The sequence below is a fragment of the Sminthopsis crassicaudata genome, chromosome 2 (genome assembly GCF_048593235.1).
Source record: "Sminthopsis crassicaudata isolate SCR6 chromosome 2, ASM4859323v1, whole genome shotgun sequence".
Taxonomy (NCBI): Eukaryota; Metazoa; Chordata; class Mammalia; order Dasyuromorphia; family Dasyuridae; genus Sminthopsis; species Sminthopsis crassicaudata.
In genome coordinates this window covers 215004129-215025806 of record NC_133618.1, presented here as the reverse complement: position 1 = coordinate 215025806, position 21678 = coordinate 215004129, and the positions used below count along the sequence as shown (strand labels likewise).

Below are 21678 nucleotides of genomic sequence, written 5' to 3'. Positions count from 1 at the left end.
TTAGGGGAAGTGGGTTGTCAGTCTTCTTTCCCATGCTTTGAGAGTTTGATGTTGGCTGTGATATAAATACAAGTTTGATAACTTAGCTGAGCATCATGAATCTAAGTGAGATCACTGAAATGAGCATTTGGCCTTCAGTTCTGTGCATTAAAGGAATTTAATTTTATTAGCTAACTTAGAAGTGTTTTGTGCCAGAAAACTCATAAAAACTGATTCATAGCTAAAATATTTACATATAATGACAATAATTGAAATATTGGAATAATGAGAAAGATAACTATGGAAGTAACCAGATTATTTGCCTTGACTAAATAGTACAAGTCTTCCCAACAGCAAAGTCTAACTGGAAAACCGCATTAATATTAGAAGATTCCTAGGTGAGCATAAAGTGGAAGTAAAGGGAACTGTGTTATATAGTTGAGTCAGAAGGGACCTTAGCAGCGATTTATTCCAACACTCCTATTTCACAGGGGAGGAAACAGAGGGTCAAGGAGGTCAAATGATTTGCTTCTAGTCACACATATAACAAATATTAGAGAGGTTGTGTTTGACCCAGGTGCTCAGACTTCAGACCTATTGTTCTTTCCATCATATTTATGCTTTCTTTTATTATAAAAGTTATACTCTTTTATATTATAATAGCTTGAGATAACCTTTTCTTAAGAAGACCCCAAGCTGTAACCCAGGTGGAGTAATCTTATAGCACTTGCCTAAATAGTGTAGGAAAAAAAATGTGCTTCTAATTATCACAAATATTTAAATAAAAGAAGAAGCTACCATGTGATGGTGCTTTTCCTGCCCTGATTCTGTTATTTAGGTGTGGGCATAATTCATGCCAATTGCCCCAGTTATGTTTTGTGGCATTTACCCTGGGAGGCAATAATTTCTCATTATGACTTTGAGTATATTTATATTGAAGATATGTTCCAGACATTTCAGGACAGTCATAGTTTCAATTATTTTGTTTTATGAATCACCATAAAATGCTCTGTGAATGTCAATATTTTGATAATAGGAACTGAATGAACCAAGTCAAAAAGTATTACAATGAAAATATTTTAAAAATCCCAAAAGATTGAGAGCCACAAAAACTGAAAAGTAGCAGGCTAATGAAACATTGTTATTATATACAAAATTTTATTTTATAGCCTTGCCTCAAATGCCACTGAAAAGAATTAGTGTTTTCATCATGAACTCTATCTCTTCTTTATTTCCATATTTAAATTTTCTCAGCATCATCCCCCATTCTCTTATTTGCTCCAGTCTCAGAGGAAAAGGTATTGCTTTTCTCTACCAATGCTAATACTCAGGGGAGTACTGTTAAATGTTTAAGAACTTGGTTTCTTAAAAATATATATATAATGTGCAGATGAAACACTTTTACTTTTAATCTGCATTATTAGCATTTTATCCATCACTTTCTTAAGTCTAGGCAATCAACAAAACACTAAATCAAATTCTGATTTATAGTGTTAGCAGATGTCTGAGGTATAAATGCTCACCCTGAAAATTTCAGCTCTCTTGGGATGTTTGAGCTGGCTCAATATAAATAATTCTTTCTATACTCATGCTCTCAATTTGATCCTCTGTCTCCTCTGGTATCTTGCCCCTTCAATAATTTTCGCTCTTTCTCTAATTTGCATCCCTTCTCTGTCTTTTCCTGCTGCTTTCAAATAGGCAAAATTCCCCCATCTTTATGTAGTCATGGTTACATTCCATGGAGTGTGTGTGGGAATAAGTTAACAGAGGTCATCCCATAGAGTGTACACTGTAACTCCCTGGAAACTTCCAGGGACTCTAATAACAATGTAGAATAATGCTGAAGAGGATTAGCCTTTTGGCATAACAAAATTATGCCTTTATTTGGCCACTGAACAGGAAAAAATGCTGACTCAGTGGACCTTTAAAAAACAGAGAGACCCTGCCCTCTAGTACCAAGACTCTTTTTCTTTGTCTCTTTTTAAACATTTTTGAATTAAAAAGATATATTTATTTATTTTTCCTTCAGTTTTGTATATTTTCTTTTTTGACTTTCTGTTCCAAATTTTCTTTTTCCCTGCAGCCCTTCTGACATTCCTTGAGAAGGCAAGAAATAAAATACCCATTATACATTGCTACTACTGTGTACAGTGATCTCTTGGTTCTCCTCACTTGACTTCACATCTTCCAAAACTTTTCTGAAACCAGCCTCTTCATTATTTTTTAACAGCATAATAGTTTTCCATCATAACATATGTCTTAGTTGGTTCAGTGATTCCCTAATTGATGAACATCCTTTTAGTTTCTTTCTTTGCACTACAAAAAGCTGCTATAAATATTTTTGTAAATGTGGGTTGTTTTCCTTTTCCTTTGATCTATTTGTGATATATACCTAGTAGAAGTATTACTAAGTCAAAAGATATGCAAAGACCCTTGTAACAAAGTAACAAATTGTTCTGCAGAATGTTTGGATCAGTTCTACCAATAGTGCACAAGTGTATCTATTTTTTCAACATTTTTTTTCCAGAAAGAGAAAGCAATGTAAATCTTAAGGGCTTTATCATTATTACATAGTATAATATCAATCAAACCCCATACCACCAGCCTGCTATGAAACATTAGGATTTTCAACATTCAATTTACAGATCCCATTTGAAAAGATCTTGCTTATTTAGAAGATGATAGACAATCTCTTTTTTCTCAGGGACATTAAGTCACTTAGGATAAATTTTACAAATTTTTGCTTTTCTGATTCTTAGTAGCTATGTTCCTTTTGCTTCTACTTCTTTGTAACTTATGCATTCATATTTTTAAAATTATTTTTATTATGACCTAGAAAATTATAAAAAATAAGAACATTTCCATACGCAAAGAAGGCTAGAAACTTGGAATTGTAAGGTAGTATCATCATCTTGTTTGTTTAGTTTGTCACACTAGTATGTGTATATATACATTTATATATACATATATATATATATATACATTTATATATACATAAATATATATATATATTTAAATATGTCACTGACACCCTTCTCTTTCCTTCTCTCCTGTCTTTTCTCCAAACCCCAGTATAATCACTCCTTATGACAAACTCAAGAAAAACAAATTTGGTCATGTCTCAAGAATGTATGTCTCTTTCTGTATCTGTACTATATCACTTTCACCCAAAAGGCACATGGTATACTTCATTATCAATTTTTGGAGTTGTCAGTGTCTTGTGATGGTTCTTCTGGTAAGGAATGGATGATTGACTTGAAAGGTAGCCAAAGCTGCTAAAAACTCTGGGAGTTTGTTTTATTTTTTTAGAGTTTAAAGATAGACACCATTTTATTTTCTCTTTAGGAGTTCAAGCATCCCATAGAAGTTAGGTGGGGATATCTGATTTTTATTGGCATCATGGGTTCCTTGTCACACTGATGTGGATTGAACCGTTCCCAAAGTAATGTAGTTTCACATATAGCTGGGGTAGCACATAAGACTTAAAGATACTAGTTTTAGAAATTTCCCTGATAGCTTTATCCACAGTGCTGAAGAGGATGAATTTCTTAAAAGCCTTGTTCCTGGGCACACTAGGTTTGCAGTAATTATGCTGGATGGGCTGCATATAGTCTTGATCCTTATTAGATTGGCCATTCTTTTTCCTTTTTTTAGTCTAAGGCAACTGACTGGAGAGTAAGAAGAGCCCCAGAGGATTTCCCCTCCCTCCCTAGCACTTGAATTATTCTTTTTCCAGACCCCATCAATCATAATAAGCTCTTAAATTAGAGTCTCTTCACTCAATGCTATGTATCTGACAGACCAGAATGACCTCCACATTCTATTCCTCTATGTTTTATTACACAGGGACCCAAATTTCCTATATTCTTGCCTTAAGGATTTTCACCTTGTCAGTACTACTCCTTTCCCCTGCAAGGATACTCTCCTTGCAACTCTCCACATCATAGGCCTTTTTGGCCTGGAAAAGAATAAGCTATAATGTGACAAGAACTAGAGGGCAGGATTTCTACTGCTATATATCTTTCATGAAAAGGATGTGAAGAATGAGTGTGGCAGGATCAGCAGCAAGAGATGGAAGCACTTTCCATGAGACTGATTAAGCCTTTAATTTAGGTATGGAGAGGCAGGAGCCTTTACCTTTCTCTGGCATACAATTCAGTTTATTAAGAGAATCTAGTAGGGAGTAATTGAATTATGGTTACTTGGAGAAACTGCTGGAACAATGATGAATCTACTCCATTTTCTGTTTCTCCCTTTCATTTTATTGTAATGACTAGGGGTATCATTCAAAATTGCTTCTTTGCTGATCATGGAAATCTCCCAAGTAGAGGCCCTTTTCTCTTTTTCCTTCTAGATATTTCACTTGATTTTATTAGTGCCATTACTTTCAATTTTCATTTCTATTTCAGTTATCATTATCTATTAAGACGACCCTCAGATCTATTTATCCAGCTCTAAACTCTGTCCTAAGTACCAGTCTCAAGTCCCCAATTGTCAATTAGATACCTCCTACTGTATATCCTGAACACATTTCAAACTCAACATGTCTAAAACCGAAATCACTGTATTTTCCCCTAAATCCTGCCTCCTACTTTCCCTGGCTTCTTTCAACTCTCAGTTAAAAACCTACTTCCAGCAAGAAGCCTTTCTGAGTCCTTAATCTTAATGCCTTCCCTATAAGACTACTGTTAATTAATCTTGATTATATCTTCTTTTTATATAGTTGTTTGCATGTAATCTTCCCCATTAAATAGTTTGATCTTCTTAAGAACAAAAATTGTTTTTCTTATCTTTTCTTTGCATTTCTAGTGCTTAGAGTGAAAAACAGTGAAAAACACTGCTAGCACTGAAACAGTAGGCACTTAATAAATACTTGACTAATTGACTTTTAAAATTTATTTTAAATAAATAGTTATTTATATATGTTAAAACAAAGGCCTACTAGATAAGGGTAATTTCATTTGCTTCTTGAATTTGTGTTTTGTTAAAGAGTTGATGTAGGGGAGGGAAGCTATAGATCATCATTATAAATTTAACTAACACAGAAAAATCTCTCTTGGATTGCCAATCAACAGATTGTGTAGATTTAACAGGAGTTCTCAAACTATGGCCTGTGAGCCAGATGCGGCCTGCAGAGGACGTTTATGCAGCCCGCCGGGTTAAGGCAAATGGGCGGAGACAGAGTGTGAGTTTTTGTTTTTACTATAGTCCGGCCCTTCCACAGTCTGAGGGACAGTGAGCTGGCCCCCTATTTAAAAAGTTTGGGGACCACTAGACTCTAGAAGATCAGAACATTTTGTGACTCTTATTTACCATCAGGGAAACAAAATATCTTGAACTAGGACCTTTGCCCTTGACTAAAACCAGGAGCTAATCTCATTATCTTCAAGTGGACAGGTTACTTTTTTTTTTTTTTTTTTTTTTCACCAGAATCCCCCAGTTTTCTCAAGGGAAGAGAAGGAAAAGAGAAGTAGAAACTTCAAGAGATGTTCATGGTCATTTTCACCCAATTCCATTGAATGGAGAGTGATGAAAAGTGCTTCTGATCCAAAGCATCCTCTGCACTGATATTGCTGGGCAGCATACTAATTTATAGTCTTAAATTTTTCAAAGATAATTTATTTAAAATGTTGTGGTCCCTGTATAAATAATTCTTATATTTCTTAATTCATTCTGTATTAGTTGAAACAAATGAGGTTTCTCTGAATATCTCCCTTTCATTTCTTAGAGTAGAACATTATTCTATTATGTAACAACCCAATTTGTTCAGCAATACATCAGTTGATATATCCACTTTTTTTTCAATTCTTTGCTATGAGAAATATGCTACTATACGTTTTTAATGTATTTGATATCTTTATGTTAAGTATGTCATATTGTTCAGTCAGTGAACATGCATGATTTAGTGTTTTAGGTTATTGTTCTAAAGTCTTTTCCAAATTGGACAGATCAATTTCCAACTTCATCAACAGTTCTTTAATAGCCTCTCCAACAACTATCACCTTCCATTTTTGTCACTTTGTCCATTTGATGGGGGTGAGGGAGAATCTCAGAGTTGTTTTAATTTTAATTTCTTATATTATTAGTGCTTTGGAGTATTTTTTCACATGATTAGTAATAACATTACCCTTTTTTTCACTTTGATTGTTCTTACCTTTTAAAATTTATATTTTGGGGAATGCCTCTAGTTACATATGTATCACTTATCTGGATTGTTTGGTTATCAGACCTTTACTAGAAAATTAATATTTTTTTTCCATTGTTTCCATCCTATTTTAGTGTTTGTTTTTTTTTTAAACTTTCCTAGTAGTTTTTTTTTTTTTTAATTTCAAGGTTTTTATTAATGGGAAATTTTCATATGACTATATAAGTCACCAGATCTGTACACATAGAAATGCTGGAGACATAACCAGGAGAGCATGACACCCTGGAACCAAATACTTCTGAGTTTCCATATTTAGTAACCTCCGGGTAGTTAACAATCAACTCTGTTCAATAGGGAAGTTTGTGCTAAACTGACACTGGCTATTTCTAGAGACTGGGTTTGGGACACTGGGAGGGAATGAGGGAATTGTGGGGAGGGGGAGAGGAAAGACCTAGGCTCTTCCACATTAATTGAATGCCATGTTTGTAGAAGGAACCTTGGGGAATGCTAACGGCCAATTGCATTTCAAAAGGCACATTCTGGAGCAACCTAACCTCACAGATACAATCTTCCTTTTAGATAACTGGTAGGAGCGGGCCATGTAGAATTCGGCCTCCTTGGGGATATTTAGCAAATTTTTACATAATTCAAGACAAACTGGGCCAGGGGAAGGGGCTAGTAGTTTTTGTTGAATTGTTAATTCCGTGCTTCGGACAGAGCCGGGGCTTGATAAACGATGCTCATTCTTTCGAAAATCTGGCTCCCACGATTCATTCTGCGCCCTGACTTGGTTGCTCAGGCACGTGGGCTCCTGATTCTTTGGGGTTTTCTTGGCAGAGATCAGTAGGAGTGGTTTGTCATGCGGACACTGGGGTGACGTGCCCGGGTCACTCAGCTCAGTCAGTGTCTGCGGCCGCGCTTGAAGTCTCCAGGTCCGGTGCGTGACCACTGGGCTACCTAGCTGACGCTGCGTGCCCGAAGTAAAACACGGACTTTATTTACTGCCACTTCTCTTTTGAGCCGCATTTGGGCCTACCGGCCCACCGTTACTTTTTCTTCTCAAAGGAAAGAGGTGACATTCCTAAGGAGAGAGCTCAAAAAGCAGAAATCAGCAGTCTGGGGGAACCAGGACGCGGCCGGACTGAGCGGGGCGGGGCGAGCCAAAGCAGGAAGCCCGAATGGGGCGGGACCAGACAAGCGAGGTCGCGCGGGGGCGGGGCCGGCTGAGGAGGGGCGGGGCGCGGCGCGGCGCGGCGGGCCTGGCCGGGCAGTGATGGCGGCTGATGGGGACTGGCAGGATTTCTATGAGTTCCAGGAGCCAGCCCGCGGCCGCCTGGACCAGCAGAATCGTAACGCCGGGGCCAGGGCGCTTGATGATGAGGGAGGCGTCGGCTTCTCGGCGCTGGCTTGCGGCTTGGAGGAGAAGCTGAGCCTGTGTTTCCGCCCCTCCAGTCCGGACGCCGAGGCTCCGAGGGCGGCGGTCAGGCCAATCACCGAGCGGAGCCTGCTGCAGGAGGATGAGTGAGTGCAGCCGGGGTCGGGCTCGAGGAGCCGAGGGGCGGGCGCCTCTCCCTCCTCCTTCCTCCCTCCTCTCTCCTCCCTCTTCCCTCTTCCCTCCTCCCCGTGTTAGGCCTCTGTCCGCGGCTCAGTGTCCAGCTCCCCCACACTCCCTCCTCAGGGAGAGATTTGCTGCCCATTCCTCTTACTCCCCCTCCCATCGAGTCCCCGCCTTTTCTCTCTTCCCAGACTCTTCTTTCCCCCTCCGACCACGCCTTCTCCCCAGAACACGCCCTCCGGGGGCCCGCCCACCTTTTCCCCTCCCCCCTGGTAGGCCCCGGGTCAGAATCTCTTCACTTTTGCATCCTCCAATCTCCTGCCCCTTTTCTTGAACCTCTAACATTCTCCTTCTGTGCTGCCTTTTTTTTTTTTTTTTTTTTTTTGGTTCTTTTTTTTTTGGATACTAACCTTCCTACAGTTCCCAGTGCTAAATATTACAGACTCATGATAAAAGAGGGAAATTGAACAGGACTTGATAGGAATGCTTTAATAAAGCAGACACATCCATATTTGTATCTGGGGAAGTAATCAAGGACTTGCTTTAAATGACTGCATGTTTCTGCTGTTCAGTGGTTTCCAGATATATCTGACTCTCTGTGACCCCGTTTGGGTTTTTCAGGGAGAAGATGCTGGGGAGGTCTGACATTTCATTCTCCAGCTCATTTTACAGGTGAGGAAACTGAGGCAAAGATGTCGAGTGACTTACCCAGCTAGCTAATATGTGCAGCTGGATTCGAACTCTGGTCCTCCTGATTTCCAGGTCCTGCACTCCTGCATCTCCTGAGTTTGCTGCCTTGCACTAACAGAAGGCATTTCCTCACTTGGGAAGGATCCCTATAGCAATGAAACCACAAGTCCTATCTCTGTACCAACATGTACATATCTATATCTATCTCTCTATTTTATTGATAAAATGAGATACCCTAGATATGGTTATCCATAAAATTCACCTCATAATACTGATATTATCCTGGTTTTATGGAAGAGGCACACACACATTTTGGTTCAGGCATCTAATTTCTCTGATATAAGAATTTTTCTTAGTTCAATTTATAAAACTATGTACAGACACTGTCTAAGGACTGGGGATACACAGAGGCAGAAGATAGTTTCTGCCTCTAAGGGGCTTACAGTTTTTTCAGGGGTCAGGGAGAGGGAGGTTTGAGTAGCGATGAAAAGATTTCGAAAATCCATTGTGGTAAATGAAGTAGTGAATCAGTTAGGGAAGTGTAAAAAGGTTGCATTGCGGCAGTAGGGGCCAGTTGAACAGGTTATATGTCATAAAATTTGTAGTGAACACAACCAGCATGGTTTGATGATTTTTTTTCAACTTCATTTGAAGTAGTGACAATGGCAGTGGATAATGGGAACTACTGATGGTGGAAGTGATCCAAGCTAAGGCTTGGTAGCAAGAATATCAACAGGATAAAAGGACAAGGAACTCCAAAGAAAGGACAGTGTTGAGCTAAGGAGTTTCACCAAGAGGTTAGGATGGGGAAGGAGAAGATCGGAATTAGAAGTGGTGGCCCTGGGAATTTCGGTCTGAAGTCACAATGTCAGTCAACGGATGCTTTTTCCAGAAGCTTTGGTACTACTAATTTGAACATTGCTCCTAGAACAAAAGGCAGAAAATAGGGGATAAGTAGAGGAAGGTGGAGAAATGGGTAGATTAAGGAAAAAATATGATCTAGAGTCTGTCATAGTTAGCTAGAGTGAGCTAATTTACATTTATTTAATCACTAAACAAGACCATTGAACTCCATGGCAAGAGTTTGTAAAATAAGTTTTTTTCCTAGTGATTGGGATCCTGGTTTCTGAAAACCTGGGGCATAGAAGTTCAGTCAGTTTTGAATAGTATTAGAGCTGCTGGATAGAATCAAGGTAGCATTAATAGGTAGATAGCATGGGTGACTGAAGGTGAAGAGTGTGAGCGTACTTTGTATATGTATAAACCCTCAACAAAAGTTGAGATTTCAACATCTGCCTTTGCTACTACCTAAAGAAAAATATTTTTCCTCTCTACTTGTATATACGTGTAAAAACTTTTTAAATTTTTAAAAATGGTGCTTATGTATGTTGGGATTATGAATGAAAGGATCATTCCAAAGTAGTCAGTAGGGTTTTTGTAGGACTTGGATATGCAGCTGGAGTAGTAGAAAGTGCATTGAATTTGGAGTCAGTGACTCGGTTTTTGAACTCTGACTTTACTCCTTACTAACTATGTATTCTTATGGCACAACTTCTCTGGGTCTTCGTTTCCTGATAATGAATTGCATTTGATAACTTTAAATTTCCTTCTAGCTCCAAGTCTTTGACCCTTTAACCCATATAGTTTGGTTGCATCTATGCATAGTATCCTTCCAAAACAAAATTTATTTCTTTCCATCCATATAACTGCCACCTCATTCAGGCTCTTATTAATTCTTCCCTGGACTCTTGTAATGACCTCTTATTAATTCTATTGCTTCTGATCTCTGCTTCTCTCTGCTTTATTCATCACATAGCTACCAAACTAATATTTCTAAAACATAGCATTCCTTTTTCTCCTTGATCAAAAACTTCGCTTGTGTTGTATTGGCATTGGATAAAATGCAAATTCAGCCTGACATCTCAAGCTCTGTACAATCTGGTTAAGTCTTACCTAACTTTCTAGAATTATTTCATATCACTTCTCTTTATGTTCCAGCCAAACAGGGTTATTAGCTGTTCATTAAACTCAGCATTTTAGCTTTTATCTCTATGGACATCTCTGGCTACTATGTCTGGAATGTTGTCCTTCTGTCTTCCAAATGGCCCAGAGACTGGTGTTCTCTCATTCATGAAATTACCTTGTACTTATCTATTCATACCTTGTATCTTCCAGTAAACTCTAAACTTCCTTGTGATAGATTTTTTCATTTTAGTTTCTGTATCCCTAATGCCTGTTACAGGGCTAGGCATATAATAGGTACTTCAAAAAATATATATTGAATGTCTGTTGACTGATAATAAGATTTTTCTCTCTATAGCTAATCTGTTCAAATTGTTCTATCCTTATCAGAGACAGAATATTTGTCATTATTCTGTCACATAGTTGGAAGATTAAATTTGCTTTTGGTTGTATCCATAGGCAAACTGTTCCCAATTCCTTTTTTTTTCCTCATAGCCCCTAATTTCTGCCTTTGGATCTTCTTCAAATATTAGTAATATCGCTTTAATGAATCCTTGCAGTGCTGAATTATGCTTCATTCTGGGGATTATTGAAAAATCTTTAGGTAGAATATTAGGCAGCTGACCAGCTGAGAAATCAAAAGGGCCATGACGTTTCTTTGAGGTATGGTGTCAGAGAGCTTCAGAAAAGAAGGAATAGAAAGAATGGGAAGGGAGGTATGTGGAAAAAGGTATTTGACTGTATGATTCTTGCTATGTCGAGGTGAATTCCAAAGGCTCGTGTTATTTTGGGATTAGTTGCATTTTGGATTATTCATTAAACTTCCCTCTCTGTTGACATATAGAATCTCTGCCCCACTATAGTAATATTACTTTTTGCTATCTTTAGTTCCTTACTCTCATTTTTGTCTTGCTTTTGAGAATATGTATAAAAATATGTGTATGTATATGTATATAAACATATATACTTACACACATGTGTATATACATACATATATACACATACATATATACATGTATGTATGTATGTATGTATCCAACTGAATGCAGAATTCCAGAGAGGGGCAAGAAGAGTAAGATTTTTTTGAATGAGCAATGTAAAGAAATAGAAGAAAACGATAGATTGAGAGAGACAAGAAAACTTCAGGAAAATTAGAAATATCAACTAAATATTTCATGTAAAAATGGGCATGATAAAAAAGAAAAAGTTATGGACTTTACAGAAGCAAAAGAGATTAAAAAGTGACAAGGATATACATATCGCCTCCTCTCCTCCCCCCCATTAAAGATCTTAATATCACTAGTAACCAAATTGGTATGGTTACTGATCTAGCATTGTTAGCAGTAAGTCTAGTGGAGATGACCGAGATCTACCTGAGCTATTTAAAATCCTAAAAGATGATATTATTGAAGTACTGCATTCAATATACCAGCAAATTTGTATAATTCAACAGTGGCCACAGGATTAGTTTATATCCCAATACTAAAGGAGAACAATGCTAACAAATGTTTAGTTACAAAACACTTGTATTCATTATATATACCAGCAAGATTATGCTTAAGATTCTCCAAGATAGAGTGTGAACTGAGAAATACCAGAAGAGCATTCTGGTTTTGAAGAAGCAGAGGGATTAGAGACTAAATTGCCAACATTCACTGGATTATGGAGAAAGCAAAGGAGTTCCAGGAAGATATTTATTTCTGCGGCATTGCCTACACTATAAAGCCTTTGACTGTGGATCATGACAAAATGTGACAAGTCCTCAAGAATATGGATCCATCTTACTTGTTTCCTGAGGAACCTAAATGTGGGCCAAGAAGCAACAGTTAGAACAAAATCTGCAACAACTGATTGGTTTAAGATTGGAAAAGGAGGGTGAAAAGACTATATATTAACACCTTATTTATTTAACTTATATGCAGGAAACATCATGTGAAATGCAGGCTCAATGAAACAAAAGCCAGAATCCAGGTTGCTAGGACAATTATCCAGAGTCTCAAGATATGTAAAGAGATCATTCTGATGGCAGAAAGTGAAGAAGAAGCCTCTTGATACAAAAGTTAGCTTAAAGCTTAAAATTTAAAAAACAACAACAACAACAAAAACTACTTAACGTTTTGACTATTGATCCTGTTACTTCCTGGCAAATAGAGAGCAAAGAAATGGAATCGGTGTCAGATTTTATATTCTTGGGCTTGCATGGTGATGCAGATCACCATGGAAGATGACTGCAGCCATGAAAAGAAAATTCATTTGCTCCTTGGAAGGAAAGCTATGGCAGATCCAGACAGCATACTAAAAAAGCAGGGATTTCATCTTGGACAAGGTCCATATAATCAGAGCTGTGATTTTTCTAATAACCATGTGTGGTTGTTGAGAATTGGACTATAAGGAAAGTTAAGCCCCATAGAATTGATACTTTTGAATCAGTCATTAGTTAAATAAATTAATTTAGGTTATTCATTGGAAAGCCAAATATTGAAAATGAATCTTAAATAATTTGTCCACATAATGGGAAGACTATTAGAAAAGATCCTGATGTCAGGAAAGATTGTAGGCAAAAGGGGAAGGGAGTGGTAGAAGATAAGATGGATATGGTATCATGGAACACTAAACATGAATTTGGACAGATTTTGGGAGGTAGTGGATGATTGAAGGGCCTGGCATTTTATGGTCCATGGGGTCACTAAATGTACACAACTGTATGACTGAACAATGTATGTGTGTTCATATATATATAATATATATACATATATATATATATGTATATATATATGATGTATGGCATATATGCATATATATCATGTATATATGTGCATAATACACACAAACATATATATATATATATATGTATATATATAATAAATTCCAATTCCAAATATCCATTATTCTTTGGAGAGGGGGAGGTACATTCTTGTTATTCTTTAGACTTTGGTGTTTCTTTTTCTTGTGCTTTTTTCTATTTAATGTCATCTCATTTATTTATGACTATATCTATTATGTTTCATTTAAGTCTTTTGTTTTTATATAATTATGTTTTATACTATACCGAACCTTAAATTTCATGTAAGGATATAGCTTTAAAGTTTGCTACTTTTATCTGAAATAACTTTATAAATGAGGTGCTTAACCAAAAAATACACCTAGTTGAATATTTAGAGAATTCCAAGGTTAGAAGATCCTTAGAGAATTTCTATTTCATTTTATTCATTTTAGATGTGATTCCCTAAAGAAAGGAATAATGGATTTAGAGTCCTGACTCAGTTCTATTTTCATAGCCTTCCTGCTTAGCTAGTTAACTTTTAATCTCTGTAAATAAACATAATTATTCATGTGCTGCAGTAGTATATGAATTACTTAGGATAAAGTAACTGTTAAATTTGTTGACTTTTACACCAAACCTTATAATTTCTTCTCTTCTCTTCTCTTAAACTTTTAATGTACGTCATTTTGCTTCAGGCATTTGTTTTATATGAGTTCAGAAGATTTTGGCACATATTTTTAAATTCTTCATTATTTTTGTGATGTTGTATGTTAAGTTCATTTTTGATGAAAATTCCATTTTCCTATTTCTGTCCTTTAATTTTATCCCACAGATTTTCATTGGGGTTTAAAACAAGAGAGTTTTTAAGCTATTAAAGTTTAAAACTTTACTAACACTTTTGGGGTACCTTTTATTTTTCAGAGCTTATCATTCCCTCACTGGGAATAAGACTCATAGTCCCAGTAGAAGTAGAAAACAATGCATTCAGTTTTCCCACATCCCCTCCAACATTTATCATTATCCTTTCCTGTCATCTTAGCCAATCTGAGAGGTGTGAAGGGGTACCTCAGAGTTGTTTTAATTTGCATTTCTCTAATCAATCAATTGATTTAGAACATTAGGTCAGATGTTCTAAGTCAAGCTAGTTCAGTGGAAGGGCACACTCATGATCTTTTTTTGTCACAAAATGAAATCATCAAAGTTATTATTTGTTCTGAATAATCTTCATGTCACTGTACCTAAGAGGATTGTGGAGAAAGTACTTTTTCAAACATTATATTTAGTATAAAAATATGTATTATTAAATGACTAAGCTGGTTAGTGGCAAAAAAGGGGATTAGAGTTCATATCCTTAAATTTCTAATCTATCTACTATTGGTACTATATTATTGATATTAAAGTACTATTTTCACCACACACAGACACATACACCCACCTATTGTCGAACCTTGGTACTCATAGTTAATTGATTCCTGAAGCCATCATGGGTAGCAAAAATAATGAGGATTGGATGGCTTTTTCCTATAAACAGTACAGCTTTTTCCCATAAGGAGTACATCTCCATTCTGCATTCTAATCATCCCTCCCCACTCAGTTCCCCAAAAGGGCAAGTGGGGCTTCTAGCTGCAGCAGAAATGAGTCAGCCCAGCCTCCTTTATTGTCACTTTCTGAGAAGAATCTTGACCTTTATATCTTCCCCCACCCACTGTACTATCTAAGCTTCATTGGGGCAGGAGCACCTGGATATGGAGGTGGAAGATATGATCCCAGGTCTTCCACTGCCCAAAGTTTTGGCTATGGTCCCAGGACTTGGGGCTGCCAGGAGTCCTGGGTCCTCTTCCATTGCAGCCACACCTTCTCTTTGTGCTCTTGCTGCTGCTACTTCAGCCACCACAGCTATTCCTACTCCTGCTGCTTCTCTTCTTGCTGAGCAGGCCGACTGCTCCATACCCCTTCCATCATTATTTTTTTGGGGGCTGGGATTCTATGCCACTGCCATCATATTATCCTACAAGAATGGCCCTGCAACCTGCCTGCTAACATGCACACTCTCAGTACCGTGGCCTCCAAACTGACAATCCTGTCTGTGCACTACTACCCTTCTTGGGGAGGAGTTGTTCATAGCATCTGCAACAAGAGTTGGGCAGCCTAGCCAACCTCATATCCTTACTGCTCAACTAAGACAACAACTAAATGCAATAAGTGCTGAAGCAGTTTTTCTTGTTGAAATGCTTACAATACTGAATTTGACAGTTTCGAAGCAGGAGTGTGGAGGTACCACTGGTATACGTATATACATATATATCTATATATGTAGACATATAGATATAAATATAGATATATATATGTATGGCAAAAGGGTTGACAGTTACTGTTTTCTAAGTAAACTTTTTTTTGGGGGGGTAATAAGATTTGAAGGTGTGATTTTTATTCCTTGGGTACCTGCCCTTCTTTTATATACTTTGAGAATTGTTCTCATTATGCTCCCCACAAATTATCTCCTTCATCTTGGATTTTCTGTTTTTCCTTGATTTTATCCAGTTATCCTTCTCATCCTTGTTTTCTCTGATTTTTGAGTCTAAAGTCATAGATTCACAGTCCTTGATAGTAAAAAGGGTTTGTTGTAAAAAATTTTCATGTATCTCATTTTAAAAAATGTTTGTTGCCTTCAAATTTATCCTTAAATACAGGCAATTCTCACTTACATTTGTTCACATTAGATAAATTCATATTTAATTTTGACTTTATGCGAAGAATTTTAAAAGAACTGTTGAATGAAGAGCTGATTAAGCTGCTCACTGGAAAGATTAAAGAAAGGTCTTTTTGTATACTTTATCCTTACACCTTACCTTTTATTTAATAATTTTATTTATTATCATGGTACTGTAGTTAATATGTCTGTATTTCAGTACATTTTATGTCTTGCCTTTTATTTTGTGTGTGCCTTTGTTAGTCTTAAGTCAAGTGTATAGATAAGGGCAAATATGCGTTATATAAAAGTGCTTTATTTAGAAGGCTACAGAATGGTCTGCTTATGTAAATTAGCAAATGTTTGTACTTTTAGGATAATTTTGCCTAGTTGTTTCTCATCAAGCTATTGTCAGACATTTCCCCCTCCCTTGCTTCTTGATGTTTTGTAATACAGCTGTTTCCCTATTTATATTGCTAGTAGGAAGTTAGGTATTTTACTTGCACTAGGTAAAAGCTATAAAGTTTGTGACTACCTTCTTTGGAGGAAATGAAAATTTCTATCAGTCTTTTCTTTACCTAGCATTTTGTACCTTTATCATGGACATTTGTTTTTCCTCATATTTCTCTTTAATTGACATTCATAATAAGTTCCTACAGAAGATACCAAATCTGTTTTGTAGAGACAGAAAGAGCATGCATTGTTGTGACAAAGTTTAAAGATTGGGAATTGGAGTTGAAAAATATATCTTTGCACTTAAGGTGGCAGTATGGTAGGGGGTAAAGAACCTGGGATTTTTACTCAACCAAGAGACCTGGTTCAAATCCTTCATCTGACTCCAAGACCATGGCCAAGTCCTTACTCTTTGAGAGCCTGAATTTCCTTATCTGTAAGATGCATATAATAACTCTTGCAGATTTGGAACTATGCCCAAAAAGTTATCAAACTGTGCATACCCTTTGACCCAGCATTGCTGCTATTGGGCTTATAGCCCAAAGAAATACTAAAGAGCGGAAAGGGACCTGTATGTGCCAAAATGTGGCAGCTCTTTTTGTTGTAGCTAGAAACTGGAAGTTTTTTTTTTTTTTTTTTAAATTTTAATTTTATTTTATAATTATAACATTTTTTTGACAGTACATATGCATGGGTAATTTTTTACAACATTATCCCTTGCACTTACTTCTATTCAGATTTTTTCCCTTCCTTCCCCAACCCCCTCCCCCAGATGGCAAGCAGTCTTATATATGTTAATTATATTACAGTATATTACAATATATTTGTGTAGAACCGAATTTTTTGTTGTACAGGAAGAATTGGATTCAGAAGGTAAAAATAACAGTTTACATTCATTTCCCAGTGTTCCTTTTCTGGATGTAGCTGATTCTGTCCATCATTAATCAATTGGAATTGGATTAGCTCTTCTCTATGTTGAAGAAATCCACTTCCATTAGCATACATCCTCATACAGTATCATTGTTGAAGTGTATAATGATCTTCTGGTTCTGCTCGTTTCACTCAGCATCAGTTGATGTAAGTCTCTCCAAGCCTCTCTGTATTTCTCCTGTTGGTCATTTCTTATAGAACAATAATATTCCATAACATTCATATACCATAGTTTACCCAACCATTCTCCAATTGATGGACATCCATTCATCTTCCAGCTTCTAGCCACTATGAAAAGGGCTGCCACAAACATTTTGGCACATACAGGTCCCTTTCCCTTCTTTAGTAGTTCCTTGGGGTATAAGCCCAGTAGTAGTATGGCTGGGTCAAAGGGTATGCACATTTTGATAACTTTTTGGGCATAATTCCAGATTGCTCTCCAGAATGGTTGGATTCTTTCACAACTCCACCAACAATGCATCAGTGTCCCAGTTTTCCCACAGCCCCTCCAACATTCATCGTTATTTGTTCCTGTCATCTTAGCCAATCTGACAGGTGTGTAATGATACCTCAGAGTTGTCTTAATTTGCATCTCTCTGATCAATAGTGATTTGGAACACTCTTTCATATGAGTGGAAATAGTTTTAATTTCATCATCTGAAAATTGTCTGTTCATATCCTTTGACCATTTATCAATTGGAGAATGGCTGGATTTCTTATAAATTAAAGTCAATTCTCTGTATATTTTGGAGATGAGGCCTTTATCAGAACCTTTAACTGTAAAAATGTTTTCCCAATTTGTTACTTCCCTTCTAATCTTGTTTGCATTAGTTTTGTTTGTGCAGAAACTTTTTAATTTGGTGTAATCAAAATGTTCTATTTTGTGATCAATAATGGTCTCTAGTTCTCCCTTGGACACAAACTCTTTCCTCCTCCACAAGTCTGAGAGGTAAACCATCCCATGTTCCTCCAATTTATTTATGATTTCGTTCTTTATGCCTAAATCTTGGACCCATTTTGATCTAATCTTAGTATGTGGTGTTAAATGTGGGTCCATGCCTAGTTTCTGCCATACTAATTTCCAGTTTTCCCAGCAGTTTTTGTCAAATAATGAATTCTTATCCCAAAATTTGGGATCTTTGGGTTTGTCAAAGATTAGATTGCTATTTTTATTCACTATTTTGCCCTGTGAACCTAACCTATGCCACTGATCAACTAGTCTATTTCTTAGCCAATACCAAATGGTTTTGGTGACTGTTGCTTTATAATATAGCTTTAAATCAGGTACACTTAGACCACCTTCCTCTGACTTTTTTTTCATTAGTTCCCTTGCAATTCTCGACCTTTTATTCTTCCATATGAATTTTGTTGTTATTTTTTCTAGGTCATTAAAATAGTTTCTTGGGAGTCTGATTGGTATAGCACTAAATAAATAGATTAGTTTGGGGAGTATTGTCATCTTTATTATATTCGCTCGGCCTATCCAAGAGCACTGAATGTCTTTCCAATTATTTAAATCTGACTTTATTTTTGTGGCAAGTGTTTTGTAATTTTGCTCATATAATTCCTGACTCTCCTTTGGTAGATATATTCCCAAATATTTTATACTATCGACTGTTATTTTGAATGGAATTTCTCTTTGTATCTCTTGCTGTTGGATTGTGTTGGTAATGTATAAAAATCCTGAGGATTTATGGGGATTTATTTTGTATCCTGCGACTTTGCTAAAATTCTGAATTATTTCTAATAGCTTTTTAGCAGAATCTTTGGGGTTCTCTAAGTATACCGTCATGTCATCTGCAAAAAGTGACAATTTGATTTCTTCATTTCCTACTCTAATTCCTTGAATCTCTTTCTCGGCTCTTATTGCCGAGGCTAGAGTTTCTAGTACTATATTGAATAGTAATGGTGATAGTGGGCAACCTTGTTTCACTCCTGATCTTACAGGGAAAGGTTCTAGTTTATCACCATTACATATGATGTTTACTGAAGGTTTTAAATATATGCTCCTTATTATTTTAAGGAATAGTCCATTTATTCCTATACTCTCAAGCGTTTTTAGTAGGAATGGATGTTGGATTTTATCAAATGCTTTTTCTGCATGTATTGAAATGATCATATGGTTTTTATTAATTTGATTATTAATATGGTCAATTATACTAATAGTTTTCCTAATATTAAACCAGCCCTGCATTCCTGGTATAAATCCCATTTGGTCATAGTGTATTATCCTGGGGATGATTTTCTGAAGTCTATTTGCTAATATCTTATTTAAGATTTTAGCATCAATATTCATTAAGGAAATTGGTCTATAGTTTTCTTTCTCAGTTTTCGATCTACCTGGTTTAGGTATCAGTACCATGTCTGTGTCATAGAAAGAATTTGGTAGGACTCCTTCAATCCCTATTTTTTCAAATAGTTTACATAGCATTGGAGTTAGTTGTTCTTTAAATGTTTGGTAGAATTCACCTGTAAATCCATCTGGTCCTGGGGACTTTTTCTTAGGAAGTTGGTTAATAGCTTGGTCTATTTCTTTTTCTGAGATGGGACTATTTAGACTACTTACTTCTTCCTCTGTTAATCTGGGCAAGCTATATTTTTGAAGGTATTCTTCCATTTCATTTAAGTTATCGAATTTATCGGTATAAAGTTGAGCAAAGTAGCTCCTAACTATTGTTCTAATTTCCTCTTCATTAGTGGTGAGTTCACCCTTTTCATTTTTAAGACTATCAATTTGCTTTTTCTCTTTCCTTTTTTTAATCAGGTTTACTAAGGGTTTGTCTATTTTGTTGGTTTTTTCATAGAACCAACTCTTAGTTTTATTAATTAATTCAATAGTTTTTTTACTTTCAATTTTATTAATCTCACCTTTTATTTTTTGAATTTCAAGTTTTGTGTTTGTCTGGGGTTTTTAAATTTGTTCCTTTTCTAGCAATTTTAGTTGTAAGCCCAATTCGTTGGCCCTCTCTTTCTCTATTTTATGCAAGTAGGCCTGTAGAGATATAAAACTTCCCCTTATTACTGCTTTGGCTGTATCCCACACATTTTGGTATGATGTCTCATTATTGTCATTTTCTTGGTTGAAGTTATTAATTATGTCTATGATTTGCTGTTTTACCCAATCATTCTTTAGTATAAGATTATTTAGTTTCCAATTATTTTTTGGTCTATTTTCCCCTGGCTTTTTATTAAATGTTATTTTGATTGCATTATGGTCTGAAAAGGATGCATTTACTATTTCTGCCTTACTGCATTTGATTTTGAGGTTTTTATGCCCTAGTATATGATCAATTTTTGTATAGGTTCCATGAACTGCTGAGAAGAAAGTATATTCCTTTCTGTCTCCATTTAGCTTTCGCCAAAGATCTATCATATCAAACTTTTCTAGTATTCTATTTACCTCTTTGACTTCTTTCTTATTTATTTTGTGGTTTGATATATCTAATTCTGAGAGTGCAAGGTTGAGATCTCCCGCTATTATAGTTTTGCTATCTATTTCCTCTTGCAGCTCTCTTAATTTCTCTTTTAAGAATTTAGATGCTGCACCACTTGGTGCATATATGTTTAATATTGATACTGCTTCATTATTGATGCTGCCCTTGAGCAGGATATAATGCCCTTCCTTATCTCTTTTAATTAGATCAATTTTTGTTTTTGCTTGATCTGAGATGAGGATGGCTACTCCTGCTTTTTTGGTTTTGCCTGAGGCATAATAGATTCTGCTCCACCCTTTTACTTTTAGTTTGAATGTCTCACCCTGTTTCAGGTGTGTTTCCTGTAAACAACATCTAGTAGGATTCTGACTTTTAATCCAGTCTGCTAACTGCTTCCTCTTTATGAGGCAGTTTGCCCCATTCACATTTATGGTTAGAAGGACTAATTCTATATTGCTTGCCATCCTATTAACCCCTGCTTTGGCTTTTCCCCTTTCCTTCCCTTTGACCCTCCTATCCAGTATTAAACTGGTGAACACCACTTGCTTTTCACAGCCCTCCCTTTTTAGGATCCCTCCCCCACCTTAAAGATCCTCCCCTTATTTTACCCCTTTTCCTCGAAATTACTGTATTCCCTTCCCCTTAGCTTACTCCTTCCCTTTCACTTTTCAATGAAGTGGAAGAAGTTTCACCATAAATCGAATATGTCTATTGATACACGCTATGTTCCTCTCCCTCCTTTCTTTCTCTCAGATATAATAGGTTAGCTTTGCCTCTTCATGAGATGTAGTACCACCACTTTACACTTTTTTATGATATAATCTCCTTTCCACCTCTAGTTTCTAAGACAAATTGTACATATGTTCTTTACATATTTTTTTGACAGAAGTATAGTTCTCAAGATTTCTTTTTACCTTTTTAGAAATCTCTTGAGTTCTGTATTTGAAGATCAAACCTTTTATGTAGGTCTGGTTTTTTCATCAAAAATAGATGGAATTCATTTATTTTGTTAAATGTCCATCTTCTTCCCTGGAAAACGATGCTCATTCTTGCTGGGTAAGTTATTCTTGGCTGCAT

The 21678-nt window shown here is 36.4% G+C and overlaps 1 protein-coding gene across 4 annotated transcripts in view; it reads left to right on the top strand.

Annotated features, from left to right (window-relative positions):
* The first annotated feature begins 7339 nt into the window (after positions 1-7339).
* Positions 7340-21678, top strand: part of FEZ2 (fasciculation and elongation protein zeta 2) — a 63779-nt gene continuing 49440 nt past the window's right edge. For 2 of the 4 annotated variants that reach the window (XM_074288178.1, XM_074288176.1), the window contains exons 1-2: positions 7361-7645; positions 8301-8351. In XM_074288178.1, the coding sequence (XP_074144279.1) occupies positions 7398-7645; positions 8301-8351 (299 nt within the window). In that variant the 5' untranslated portion in view covers positions 7361-7397. Of the gene's footprint in view, positions 7646-8300; positions 8352-21678 lie in introns of all 4 variants that reach the window. The other 2 variants (XM_074288177.1, XM_074288179.1) reach the window with 2 other exon arrangements.